Source organism: Myotis yumanensis, unplaced genomic scaffold, assembly GCF_028538775.1.
Source record: "Myotis yumanensis isolate MYYU_CA2020_CCGP unplaced genomic scaffold, mMyoYum1.0.hap1 SCAF_6, whole genome shotgun sequence".
NCBI classification, from domain to species: Eukaryota; Metazoa; Chordata; class Mammalia; order Chiroptera; family Vespertilionidae; genus Myotis; species Myotis yumanensis.
This window is the reverse complement of record NW_027223757.1, coordinates 80997981-81011857: the sequence shown is the minus strand read 5'-3', so window position 1 is coordinate 81011857 and position 13877 is coordinate 80997981. Positions and strand designations below refer to the sequence as shown.

General features: G+C 41.2%; 1 protein-coding gene across 1 annotated transcript in view; it reads right to left on the bottom strand.

Moving 5' to 3' along the window:
• Window positions 1–8898: 8898 nt before the first annotated feature.
• Window positions 8899–13877, bottom strand: part of TNFRSF21 (TNF receptor superfamily member 21) — a 77734-nt gene continuing 72755 nt past the window's right edge. Inside the window, exons 5-6 of the mRNA XM_070418451.1 lie at window positions 12107–12335; window positions 8899–10326 (exon numbers count right to left, since the gene is read on the bottom strand). Of these exons, the coding sequence (XP_070274552.1) occupies window positions 10097–10326; window positions 12107–12335 (459 nt within the window). The 3' untranslated portion in view covers window positions 8899–10096. The remainder of the gene's footprint in view (window positions 10327–12106; window positions 12336–13877) is intronic.

Below are 13877 nucleotides of genomic sequence, written 5' to 3'. Positions count from 1 at the left end.
AAAGATAAATATTGCATAATTCCATTCTCATAAGCTATTTAAAATAATCAAATTTATAGAATAAAAAAGTAGAATAACGGTTGCCACAGGCTAGAGAGAGAGAAAAAATGGAGAATTATTCATCAATGGGCATAAATTTCAGTTATGCAAGGTGAATTACTTCTAAACATATGCTGCATATCTTTGTATCTGTAGTCAATTATACTGTACTGTATGCTTTAAAATTGTTAAGAGGTAGATCACATTTAAATATTCTTGCTACAATAAAATAAAATTTTTAAAAAAGAAAAAGAATATAATCGTAGTAATTAAAAGCGTTAGAAAAATAGGACTTTCAATTTTAAATTCTTGCATTTGTTCAAAACTTTATAAATTCAAGTTTACATATTAGAATGACTAAAATAAAAATGTTTTAACAACATTATAAGTAATATATTTTTAATAAAAATAAAATACAACAATATTAAGGACTAGCAAGGATGCTCTTGAACATACAACGGTACTACCACTGTGAAAACAGTTTGATAGTTTCCTATGAAGTTAAGCATATATTAACATGTATTCACTATACTACCGAGCAATCATACACCTGGATATTTGCCCTAAAGTAATGGAAAACATATGTGCACATAAAAACCTGTATGTAAGCGATCATCATAGCAGCTTTACTTGTGGCAGTCCCAATGTCCGTCAGTGTGTGAATGGTTAAACTGTGATGCATCCTTATCATGGATACTCCTCAGCAGTTAAAAAACAACAACAACAAACTGTTGATATATTCTACAATTTGGTTAGGTCTCAAGGTAATTATGCTGAGTAAGAAAAAACCAATCTCAGCAGGTTACATACTGTATGATTCCATTTATATAATACTCTCCAAGTGACAGATAAATAACTCCACCACTGCAGGGATGGAGAACAGTTGCCAGGGTGTAAGGTGGTGGGAAAGCATATAAAGGTTAACAGGAAGAAGTGTCTTTGTGGTGATGAAACAGTTCTGTATTCTGATTATGATGGTGGTTACAGGAATCTACACATGATAAAATGTCATAGTGCTATACACCAAAAAGAAATAATTATAAAAGTGCATGTAAAAATTGGTGTGAACTGAGTAAGGTCTGTAGTTTAGTTAATAACATGGTCAGTTTCCAGATTTGGGTAATGTTTATGGCTACACAAGAAGTTATCCTTAGGGAAGCTAGGTGAAGGGTAGATAGAAATTCTCTGCACTGCTTTTGAAATTTCTTGTATGTCTTAAATTATTTCAAGAAAAGTTATTTTGCCCTAACCGGTTTGGCTCAGTGGATAGAGCATCGGCCTGCGGACTTGAGGGTCCCAGGTTCGATTCCGGTCAAGGGCATGTACCTTGGTTGCAGGCACATCCCTAGTAGGGAGTGTGCAGGAGGCAGCTGATCGATGCTTCTCTCTCATCAATGTTTCTAACTCTCTATCCCACTTCCTTCCTCTCTGTAAAAAATCAATAAAATATATATATTTTTAAAAAGTTATTTTACTTTTCTTGCTTAATAAGGAGAAAGCCAAAACTGAAACAAAAACAATTCAACTTTGGTGGAGTCCAGATGAAAGGCTCTAGGAAGACAGGAATTGAGTCCACCTTATTTGCCATTCAGAGCCATGCCTGGCTGACTCCATTCTATAGCTGGTCTTCCTGATTCCACTACATACTCGTTATGTGACTTTGGGAAAGTCACAATCTATCTGTCTCAGTTTCTTCAGCAGTAGAATGGAAATAATAATGGTTCCTACATCATAAGATTGGCTGGTGTGGCTCAGTTAGTTGAGTGTTGTCTCGTACACCAAAATGTCACTGGTTCGATTCCCTGACAGGGCACGTGCCTAGGTAGTGGGTTTGGTCCTCAATAGGGGATGTGCAGGGGGCAGCTTGCCAGAAGCCAGTCCACCCTTGCTGCTTGACACAGTCGCTGCAGGGAAGAAACATCTGCACAGCTTATGTTTCAAGGGACCTGGCGTATATGGCATATGTTTGCTCCCCCTCTTAGTGCTATGTGTTTTAAACAGGACCACCTCTCCGAGAAAGGTTGTTTCCCCAGCTGAGGATTTTTCCCTGGAGTTAGGGATTAACAGGACTAAGGAAGAGAATAAATCAGTAAAACCCCCTAGTGTTACAGAAATACCATGTACTACCTCTGAAGAACTTGGACTAAGACTGTTAGCAATAAATTTGGGACTTGTTGGGCCCACATCCCCAGGGGTCTGCCCACCAGGAAAAGCACCAAAGCCTATACCCCTGGAGACCCACTGACACAGGGCAGTCCCAGGGAAGGCAAGCAGCGAGGCTGAGAGGACATAATCTTTACTGGGTAGGATAATCTCCTTCAGTCACTTCCTTGTAGCTTATCAGTAGAGCAGTGACCTTGGAATAGCCCTTATAAGGAACTCAGAGATTAACCTAGACAAGATTAAAATCAACAGAACTAGATAAAGACAGGATTTTTGGCAAAGGTCAGATAAGAAACTATGGAAATAAAACAAGGAACTGTAGAAGGTTACCCAAAACATACCACGATGTGATTATAGAGGCATGCTTATAGGATCAAATGGTATAAATACAGATGTAACAGGACAATAAAGAGAGAACCTGGCTAGGCTGATGATCTGAACACTGCCTCCGTGTCATTCCTTCATTCTTCTCCAATTCTGTCCACACTTTTGGGAACACCTGGACCGCTGGGGCTGGACCCCAACAGCAACTGATCAATGTTTCTCTCTTCCTCTCTCCCTTTCCCTTCCTCTCTCCTAAAATCAATAAAAAAAAAAAACATTTTAAAAAAGATTCAGGTTAAGGTTAAAGATGAATAGTGTCAAGGGCTTTGAATACTTTATAGGAGGAGGAGTTCCATGAAGGGATATATACACTCTATTCTATAAATATGTGATATATACAAACAGTCACATGATTGGCCTTATGCCTGGTCAAGATGGTTTACAGTACACCTGAGAAATGGTGAAGGAGTCAATGTATAAATGATATGAACTTCTTGCTTTTATAGTAATTCTTCACCATACCTATATTTTCCTTATGGTTTTCCCCCTTTTCAACCTACCTCACTCCCCAAAGCTTTGAAATGCATGGAACACCAATTGTTAGTGTGTTGCTTTTGACACAATTTTTCTTGAAATGAATACGAAGGAGGGCTGACACTATGGAACTTTGCAATATTTTCCTTGATTCATTTTTTGTTTGACTCTCTTAAGGTCCTTTTTAGTGTTTCCATCATTTTATGTAGACACATTTGATTATAATGTCCATACATCTGGTCCCCTTATGGAGCTGTGAACCCGAGTTTGGAACCTGCATGCCTTCATTTATTCAACATATAGTGACTGAGCACCTACCGTGTTCCAGGCACTATTCCAGGTGCTGAAGGTACAAATGGCCTGTTCCTGTTGGTAGTTACAACGTTGTATGGAATTCTCCTCTGTATTTCCATAGTTCCTGGCCCATGGTAGGTGGTTAAATGTTTCATGGATGGATGGGTGGAGTAATAAAATGAATATTTCTGATGTCAGGTACACTTATTTAAGCAAAATAAACCCAAACCTGGTGTGAAATTGGCTTCCTGAGAGAATGAGAAACAACTATCATGACTATTGCAAATGAGCTATTGCTTTGCCTCTTCCTCCATCCCCACGAGATTTTCTGCTTAGCATTTTGCTCCGTACAAAGCAGTAGGTGAACAAAACAAGACGATGTCAGCAATGTCCTTTGGAGAGATGAAGAACTACTAAAAGACTCTTAAGAAATCTTTGACCTTTTTTCTCATGAAGATTTTAATTATAAGCAATTTCTGTGCTGAGAAATATTAAAAGATTGGCCAGAAAATAGCTGCTATGCTCCTCTCTGAAATTCTAAGCTTGAATTGTCTCCATTTGAATTTTGCCTCACTCTAATGTTTGTTTCGGCCAAGTCCAGGAGAGGATCTAAAATCATAAAGAGGTTGGGGGGTGGAGTGTCACAGCAGGACAAGAGGCTGATTCTCTGCAGATTGTACTAAAATGCTCCTCACAAAGCTATTACTAACATTTTAAGTCTGGTCCATGTAACTCTTACCTTGGTTTTGAGGTGTGTAGATTCACTGCACGCCATAGAAATATTCTAAAACTAATATTAATATATAAGTTTTTTTTAAATTAAACAATACACACAAGATGGTACAAAACTTACAAGGCTCCAAAGAACAAATTGCCCAGCTGGTGTAGCTCAGTGTTGAGTGTCGACCTATGAACCAGGAGGTCACTGCTTGATTCCGTCAGGGCACATGCCAAGTTGTGAGTTCCATTCCCAGTAGGGGGCGTGCAGGAGGCAGCAGGTCAATGATTCTCTCTCATGGTTGATGTTTTTCTCTCTCTCTCCCTCTCCTTTCCTCTCTAAAATAAATAAAAACTTTGAAAAAAAAAAAAAAGGATCCAAAGACAAATAATGATAAAAACGTGTCCTTCTTCTCCTCTTCCTGTCTCCTGGCCAACCTGTTCCTCTCCCTAGAGAGGAACATTAATGTGTTTCTTATATCCTATATATTGTATGAATATCTATGTTTTGGAAATAACAAGACTCCAGCATCCAAACATGTTTCACATATGCAGCTACTTGGAAGTCAAATAGACTATGTAAAAACTTTTTCAGATTTCTAATTCTAATAATTCCTGCGCACATGATTAATTTTATTTTCTACTTATTTTCAAGAAAAGAAGCAAAAAGGGATTATCTTGGAATTACGAAGGAGTGCTGGTGGGGACTAAAGCTGGTGGCTCTGTTATTAACAGGCAGATACAGCCTGACTTTGCACCTAAAATCTACAGGCTTTCTAGATGACATCCAAGCTCCTTCCGAAGGTAAGACCCTCAATTCTGCTAAACAAGAGATCACACTTGCCCTTCTCCAAAGCTCAAGATGTACCCACAGGACTGTACGATGTTGTACCTGTTGTACCCACAGGACTGTACAACGAGATGGATGCTCTAATAACTCAAGTGCTACAAATCTGAGATTCTCTGATACAGTCAGTGCAGTTTTATGACTCATTGCAGGTTACTTCATTGCTTTGACTATTGAGAAAACTTCAATCAAATATATATAGAAATATAAATAACATCACTTCCCAAATGTTCTTGACTAATCATATATTATACATTATGCTCAAAACCACAAATTGATTAGTTGCAGATTTTATCAATACAATGTAAGCTTTAGAATGTTGCCCCATCCATGCTTGGTATTGTATCAACTCTTAACAGTTCCATAAGCTTTTACAGTAAGGTTATGGGCCCTACAGCAAGTCTACAGAGCTGAGCAGGGCTGTCTATAGGAAAATCACAATGGCAGATTTATCCCTGTAAGATTTATCCATGCGATCTGGGGTGAGGCTTGAGAAGCGCTGGTTCTCAAACCAACTCTACTTTGGGACCTCCTGAGGAACTTTTTTTGTTTTGTTAATCCTCATCCGAAGGTATTTTTCCATTGATTTTTAGAGTGGAATGGAGGGGGAAAGACGGAGAGAAACATTGAAGTGAAAGAGACACATTGGTTGGTTGCCTCCTGCACACGCCCTGAGTAGGGCCAGGGATCAAGCCTGTAACCCAGGCACCTGTCCTTGACCAGAATCCAACCTGGGACCCTTCAGCCTGTGAACGGACACTCTACCCACTGAGCCAAACCTGCTAGGGCCTGAGGAGTTTAAAAATGCAGATGCCTGGGTCCCACCCCCTGAGATTCTGATGTAATTGGTCTGGGGTACAGCCTACGCATTGGGTTCCTAAAGCTCCCCTGCTCATCCCAATGTGCAGTCAGGACTGAGTGCTTCTGCTGTAGATTTCGACCTGGGTTGCCTGCCTCGAAATCTCTTTGGATCAACAGAAATTGTTTACTTCCCTCCTGTGGAATTAGTGTAATCTCCATTATTAGCGCTACTCTGCGTGAAAGCGAGGCATAATCTCAGGCCACTCAGTGTGATCTGGAGACCAGCAACATCCACATCACCAGGCACCCGACCCCCAACAACTGACACAGAATCTGCACTTTAACAAGATCCCCAGGTGTTTCATTTGCTCATTCAAGTTTAAGGAGCTCAGCAGAGTGGCCTTAACTACTATGCTGTACACCTGAAACTAAAAAAAATATTGAATGTAAATTATACTTAAAAATTTTAAAAAAGAAATAAGAGCGTTTGAAACAGTGGGGGGAAAAACTCTGGGCCTGCCTTCACAGACTGCTCATGCCCAGGTGATTCTTATCTACAGGAAGGTGGAGAGCCACGAAGCACGCCCAACCTGTCCCCAGGGTAGGAGTCATTCTCTCCTTTGCAAAGCAGCCTAATCTAATTGCTTAAAACAGAGGTCTTCAAACTTTTTAAACAGGGGGCCAGTTCACTGTCCCTCGTTGGAGGGCCGGACAATAGTTTAAAAAAAAACTATGAACAAATTCCTATGCACACTGCACATATCTTATTTTGAAGTAAAAAAACAAAACGGGAACAAATACAATATTTGCATTTGGATGTGGCCCGCGGGCCGTAGTTTGAGGACCCCTGGCTTAAAAGCTCCTCTGCATTTAACCTAAATCATCCCCGAGGAAACAGTGGTCTCTCTAAAGCAGTGGTTCTCAACCTTGGCTGCACATTAGAATCACCTGGGAATCTTTAAAATCCTGATTTCTGGGCCTCATCCTCCAGAAATTCTGTTTCTTTGTTACTAATGTTGTGGCTCCACCCCATAACAAAGAAACAGAATTTCCAGAGGATGGGGCCCAGAAATCAGGATTTTAAAAAGATTCCCAGGTGATGCTAATGTGCAGCCAAGGTTGAGAACCTCTGCTCTAAAGAAAAACCGTCTCTTCCTTAGCCCTTCATAATACGGACGAGTCTTTCTCTTGCCCGGGTGATCATCAGGCTTCGACGCCCCAGCGTTTGCTCCTGATTCTGTTTCTTGCTCTTCTGGTTACTCCCACCCCCCACCCCACACTGGAAACCTTCCAGTTCAGCACACCCCTCAAATTACACAGCTCAAACCAGAGGAAACCTCCAACGTGAGCAATGTAATATAGAAAGGAGACTATCAACTCGGATCAGAATATTGTATTTTCAATCATGCAGCAGGAGGTCGCTTTATGTTTTGTTTTTAGAAAAGCTCTGTATCATGGTAACTTAATATTAACCTTGTTTAACCACAACTGCTATATCCCTTTCCCCTGGGTCTTCAAGAGACACCACCAATACTTTCACAATTATGCATTGAACATTACGTCCAGGACTTTACTTATAACCCAAGAACATCTCATCACTTGATCTTTACCCACTGTTTCAGCCCGACCGAGTTCTGGTTACTAGTCCTGGATAAACAGTCTTGGATTCAGATTCAAGTCTGAATCTGAAGGGCCTTACGCAAGCGCCTTAGCCTTTGTAAGCCTACTTTTCACTGTAGTATAGGTACAATAATAGTTCCTATCATAGGCCAGTTGTAAGGATTCAATAAGATAATGTAAAAAGCCCTTTGTAAAGTACAAAGCTATGCAAATGGTTAAGACTCAGCGGTTCTCAACCTGTGAGTCACAAACAATGAAAATACATCCTGCATATCAGATATTTACATTACCATTCATAACAGTAGCAAAATTAGTTATGAAGTAGCAATGAAAATAATTTTATGGTTGGGGGTCACCACAACATGAGGAACTGTATTAAAGGGTCACAGCATTAGGAAGGTTGAGAATCACTGGTTAAGAGCATCCCCAAGCTTTGAATAATTCACACCAAATAACTGTAATATTTTTGCATCCATTCATTGTTTTCCACCCTCACAATAAGTGGCCGTCCTGAAATCTTTTGTAATAAAAAATCTTTCTCCTCCACTACCATCTATGAACCATTCTAGTTTGCTTTTTTTAAAAAACCTTTTTCTTTTTTTTCTTTTTTTAAGAGAGAGGACGAGGGAGCGAGAGCAAAAAACATCAACACAAGAGAGAAACAGACCTGTTGCCTCCCTCATGCACCCCAACTAGGGATCAAATCCGCAACCTGGGTATGTGCCCTGACCGGGAATTGAACCCACAACCTTTTGGTACTCAGAATGATGGTCTAACAAGCTGAGCCACACTGGCCAGGGCTAGTTTGCTTTTTTGTGTGTGAATTCTTGTCTTCTGTCCACAAGAAGAGGGGAAACATAGCCTGAGAACCAGTTAAACCAAATACCAGGATAGTTCCCTAGAAACACCCATGTGGAAGTGGATGACACAAAAATACCCTGTCGTATCCCTGACACGGGTCATAGTGTTCAGACAGAGTATCTACTTCCAGTTTCTCATGGAAAGAAGAACTCAAAATTGCTGATTCTAGGCACTGGAATTGTTGAGCCAGGGTTCCCAAGATAAGCTGTGATAAAATATAATAAATGCAATGAAATGTAATATATCGTACCATAAGATTTCTCCCAGCCTTACTGCCAAGAAAGATGTTACTCGGGGCAATGTGATTTCATACAGAAGCCAATGACCTTGTATAGACCCCATGAGTGATACGTTTCCTAGATGGAAATGAGTAAGACGAATATACTCCAAGGCCTCACCATTTGTACCTCTCCACCCCTAAATCCTCAATTCTTAACATAGGTAACAATCTCAAAATCAGGAGCCTCAGGTTTACACAGCGAAAGACGAGGAAATGCTCGGCCACTTAGTGCTCGGTAATCCTCCTCTGTGAATCTCCAGGGACTTTTCCAGACACAAACTTTTGCTAATTTGCATGATTTACAGAATAGAAAGGCTGAGGTTTTTATAACCTAAATACTTTCCCAAGAGATGAACCAAAGAGTTATAAGGTGAGCACATGTACAAGGCAAGGATTCAATATACTCAGACTACTCAGGTAACAAACACCTAATATTTATTAATAAATTAGTACACTTGAAGGCATTTTTCTGATATCAGTCCCTCACCACTATCCGCAAACCCCTCCCACACAAAGGGAGTCCACATCACCTTTGATTTAGAATCTGACAACTGAGCATTAGAGAGTATGTTTATAAATGGAAGCAGAGGTGCAAATATATCAGACAAGAGCTCTTACAGCTGCAGCCACTTTTGACGTGATTGAATGATGCAGGAATCCCACCGAGACCAAGGCCTTGATCCAGGACAAACTGGACCTGTCAACTACGTGTGGATTAAAAAAAAAAAAAACACCTTGAAAGCAAAGCGGGGCAAATTCCCTATGGAAAAGGTGCCCTGACACTCAGTTGTGACCTTCCAAAGTGCAGCAATATGTTCCCGGACAGCTTGACCCCGAAAAGATGAAGTTCAAGTTCTTTGGTGGTCCAATTATTAAGCCACTTAAATAGCAGGTCCTGGTGGCTTGAGGATTTCACGTCTCCAGCCCAGAGCGCATTAGAGGAGGACAAGTAATCAAGCATTCTACATGGTGTCCTGGTGAAAACCAGACAATTGGCAACGGTGTGGTCAAGTTTCGGCCATGAGTATGAACAACACAACAAGGCATATGAAAAAGACAACGCAACATCTCATTGAATTACAGTAACTCGACAGGGTCTTACATGTCCTTCACCCTTAAGAAAATTCGCAAGTGACAATCATAAAAAAATGGTAAGAATAAAAAACATAGATGTGGATGTTGAGACACGCAGACCGCTGACAGAATTCACAGGGCGCCATCACACTGCTGAAGAGGCTCACAGTCCGGTGCGCTGGAGCAGTCACAATGCATTTGTGCTACATGAAGTGAACGTAAAGTGCGCAGAACAACTTGGAAAATACATAAGAAAGCAAAACAGAGAAAATATGGAACCTAAAAAACTTTAGTGGTGGGTATTTTGCAACAGTTATATCTTGAAAAGGTTTATAAACTAACTTCCCAGAAGGGGGGGAAAAACAAAAAAAGGAAAGAACTCAAAAGACTGGCCATATACTTACTGTTACACACACACACACACACACACACACACACACACACACACATACACATACACATACCAAAAGCAACAACAACAAGAAAACCAACCACCCTGACACTAAGATGAGTAATTTCCAGAGTGCAGTCTCCCCTGCGTCCTACAACAGGTCGGGAAGATGGCTATAAACAGAGTCTAGGAGGGTCTGGCTGGCTTCCTGGCTCTTGACGCCAATAATCTCAAATAGCCGGTCCAGCTTGTCCTCAGCCTGAGGAATCTCTTCAATCACACGCAGCTCCTCAGGATTCAGAATGTGGAGCATGTCATCAAAAATAGGCTGCAAGTCACAGGGGTCCAGGCGTACCTGTCGCAAAACCGTGTCCTTCTTTTCTGCACAGGGAAGAGAAGAGGACAGCGGTAAAGGGACTGTGCTGGGGGCCAGGGAGGACAGCTAGGAGTGACAGCTACTCTCCCCCCAGGCTATCCCCAACCTACCACCCCAAGGTGAGTGAGGGAACTTCTGGCACATTTTGAACAACACAGGAGTTCTTACTTGCATTGCATGTAAGAAAACAAAATAATATTTGCCTAATAAAGATCAGACAAAGATCTGCTTCAATGGGTTGTTGATGTGCTTGTCTTTTAACAGGATCTTTGCCTAACCCTAAATGACTTCTAAATTCTTCTAAAACTCAGAAGGAAAATACTGTAATACCTTTTAAAAAATCTGAAAAACTACCCCCCCCCAAATATTTTACTATTTTCCCCATCAGTAGTTTGCTCACTAAACAAAAGACCTCAACCCACCTTTCCCCCCTCTGTTTATTCCAAGTCAATGTAATCTAATTATATGACTGTCTACTTATGATGCCATATTTTAAAACTGAACTGCTAAGAGTAAAAATACACACATGAGAAAATAATGCTTTTTGGGTCATGCCTTACAATGGTGTGAGGAACTATAACTTATCTCTATATATATAAAAGCCTAAGTGTCCGTTCACCAGTAGCTATGATGCGTAATGACCACCAAGGGACAGACGCTCCGACAGGTAGGTTAGGTTGCTGCTGGGGCCCTGTCAGCCCCGAATTTGGTTCACCCACACCCCAGGCCCAGAGAGGAAGGAGGAGGGAGCCCGATTCCTCACGGAATCGCCCATGGGTTAGCTTGTTTCTGGGGCCTTGTTGGGCCTAAATCTGGTTCAGCCACACCAGATTCCCTTTCAATGTGCACAAATCTGTGCACCGGGCCACTAGTTATTATAAAAATCTTTCTCACCTGGCTGGCAGGGCTCAGTGGCTGAATGTCGATCTATGAACCAGGATGTCATGGTTAGATTCCTGGTCAGGGCACATGCCTAGGTTGTGGGCTCAATCCCCAGTAGGGGCATGCAGGAGGCAGCCAATCAATGATTCTCTCTCATCATTTATATTTTTCTCTCTCTCTCTCCCTTTCCCTTCCTCTCTAAAATCAATAAAAATATTTTTTTAAAAAGCTTTCTCTAAAATATAACACAAAGTATAAAATAGATAAATATAAATATGTAAAGTATTTAAAATATTAGTATATAAAAAAGAACATATTTTATAAATTATAAAATAGAACATAAAATATAACCCTTCACTAAAATATAACTGGAATTAAACAAACTAGGAAATTCCTAACAAAATATCTGTCATCGATATAGTGTGCATGTTAATTCCTAACCCTGCTATTAAAAAACTGAAAGTGGCAAATTATGTACCAAAAGTACCAACCCACAATGCTTAAAATATTGTTATTTACAACTAAGCTTAACAGTGAATTTTAATTCGAGTCATTAAAACCTATACTTCAGTCACTCAAGAGAGGCTAATGCTTTAAATCCGTGGGTTCTGCAAGCCTGGTAAATAATTTTCAGAAAACCTGTCAGACTACATTTAATCAGACCTTTTCTGAAACACACATTTGATAGCATCATGAGGCTCAAGGGTGACGGACACTCCAGGAGCACAGGCTCTCAGACAGACAGCCAGGGCTATCAAGAGTTTCCACGTGGATCCCCACTGGCTAACGACATGATTCCTCCCGGGCCGGCCTTCTCACGTTGCTGGGACAGGTTCTCTAGGACCGTGGAAGTGGCAGGGAGGCGTCCTGAGGGCTCTTATGGGGAAGGCTTCATGGCTGTACCTTTGGTAATAAAGGAGCCCGTCCTGCTCAGGGCAGAGGAGCCACTGGATGTGGAGTCGCAGCGAAGAAGGGGCTCGGACTCGTCCACGAAGAAGCCCTTGCTCTTCTCCAGCGGGGAGGGCTCCACGGTCAGGAGGGTGGAATTCTCAAGTTTCGGGTTGGGGCTGGGGATGGGGCTCGGACTAAGTGGGCTGGGGCTCATCGGGAGAGCCAGTTTGTCGGCGTCCAGCTGTGGGAGGGAACAACAAAAAGAATGTGTTTAATTATATACTTAAAAGTCATAGAGAAAGAAAATGAAATTAAAATGTTCTCAGATGCTTTTCTGTCTCATTTAATATTTTATAAAGTCTCCCATTGACAGTCCTTACTAACATCATATTATTGTTAAACACACACAAACTCACCATACACAACACTTGAAAAAAAATTTTATTGATTTTTTAGAGAGAGAGGAAAGGAGAGAGCGAGCAACATTGATGTGAGAGAGGAACATCAATCGGTTGCCATCTGCACACTCCTACTAGATAGAGCTCAAAACCCAGGCATGTGCCCTGACCAGGAATCGAACCGGCAACCTTTCAGTGCCTGGGATGATGCTCAACCAACTAAGCTACACAGGCCAGGACCACACAGACTTTTAAACCCTTCAAAAATATACATAAGAATATGTATGAGCATTAAAAATCCGGAAGCATATATATCGAGCTGTCACCTCATAGGAGTAGAACTGGACAGGGAACAAAGGGGAAGATCTCCAACTTACAATGTAATTTTGTAGAGCTAGAAAAGGTCTTAGATAATAACTGGTATACTCCTCTCTGATATGGTTTGAATTATGTCCCTCCATCTCCAATTCATATGTTGAAGCTGTAACACCCCGTATCTCAGAATATGGCTGTATTCAGAGATAGAGCCTTTGAAGAAGTAAGTGAGCCCTGGCCAGGTGGCTCTCAGTTGGTTAGAGCACTGTCCTATGCCCAGGTTGTGAGTTCAATCCCCAGTCAGGGCACATACGAGAATCAACCAGGGAATAAATAAATAAGTAGAACAATAAATCAATCTCTCTCTTTTTCTCTCAAAACAATAAAATTTTAAGAAAATCTTAAGGAGATAATTGAGGTACAATTGGGTGCTAATCCAGTATGACTGTTGTCCTTATAAGAAGGCACAGACACACACAGAGGGAAGATGATGTGAAGACACAGGGGAGAGACGACATCTTCTCCGAGAGAAGCCTCAGAAGACACCAACCCTGGGGACACCTTGATCTCAAAGGCCTAGCCTTCAAAATTGTGAGGAAATACATTTCTGTTGTTTAAGCTTCCCAGTCTGTGCTACTTTCTTATGGAAGCCCTAGCAAACTAATTACACCTCTTTACAAGTAAGGAAACCAAGGCCTCCAGAAGTGACTTAAATTAAGGACTCCCAACCAGTAAGTGCCAGCACTAAGTCTAGATTCTAGGTTTCCTGATTTCCATTTCAAACTAGCTCAGAAATTAAAATTGTTTGAAAGAACGAGAACAGAGCACCCGAAGCATGAGCATGAAGCTTGCCTTCTGTAGTGGGCACCAGAGAGACAATAACAAAAAGCAAACACGAGATGGTTTCTGATGGAGAGTGAGCTTCATGGCCACCCGGGCTGGTGTGCAGACAAGAATCAAAGTAGGATGACAGCATGCTGCAACTTTGGCCAGGTGAGGTAGAATCAAGGCTGTACCCGGTGTATAGTGGAGATGGGGGAAGTGACAGTGTTATCACCCCCATTTTACAG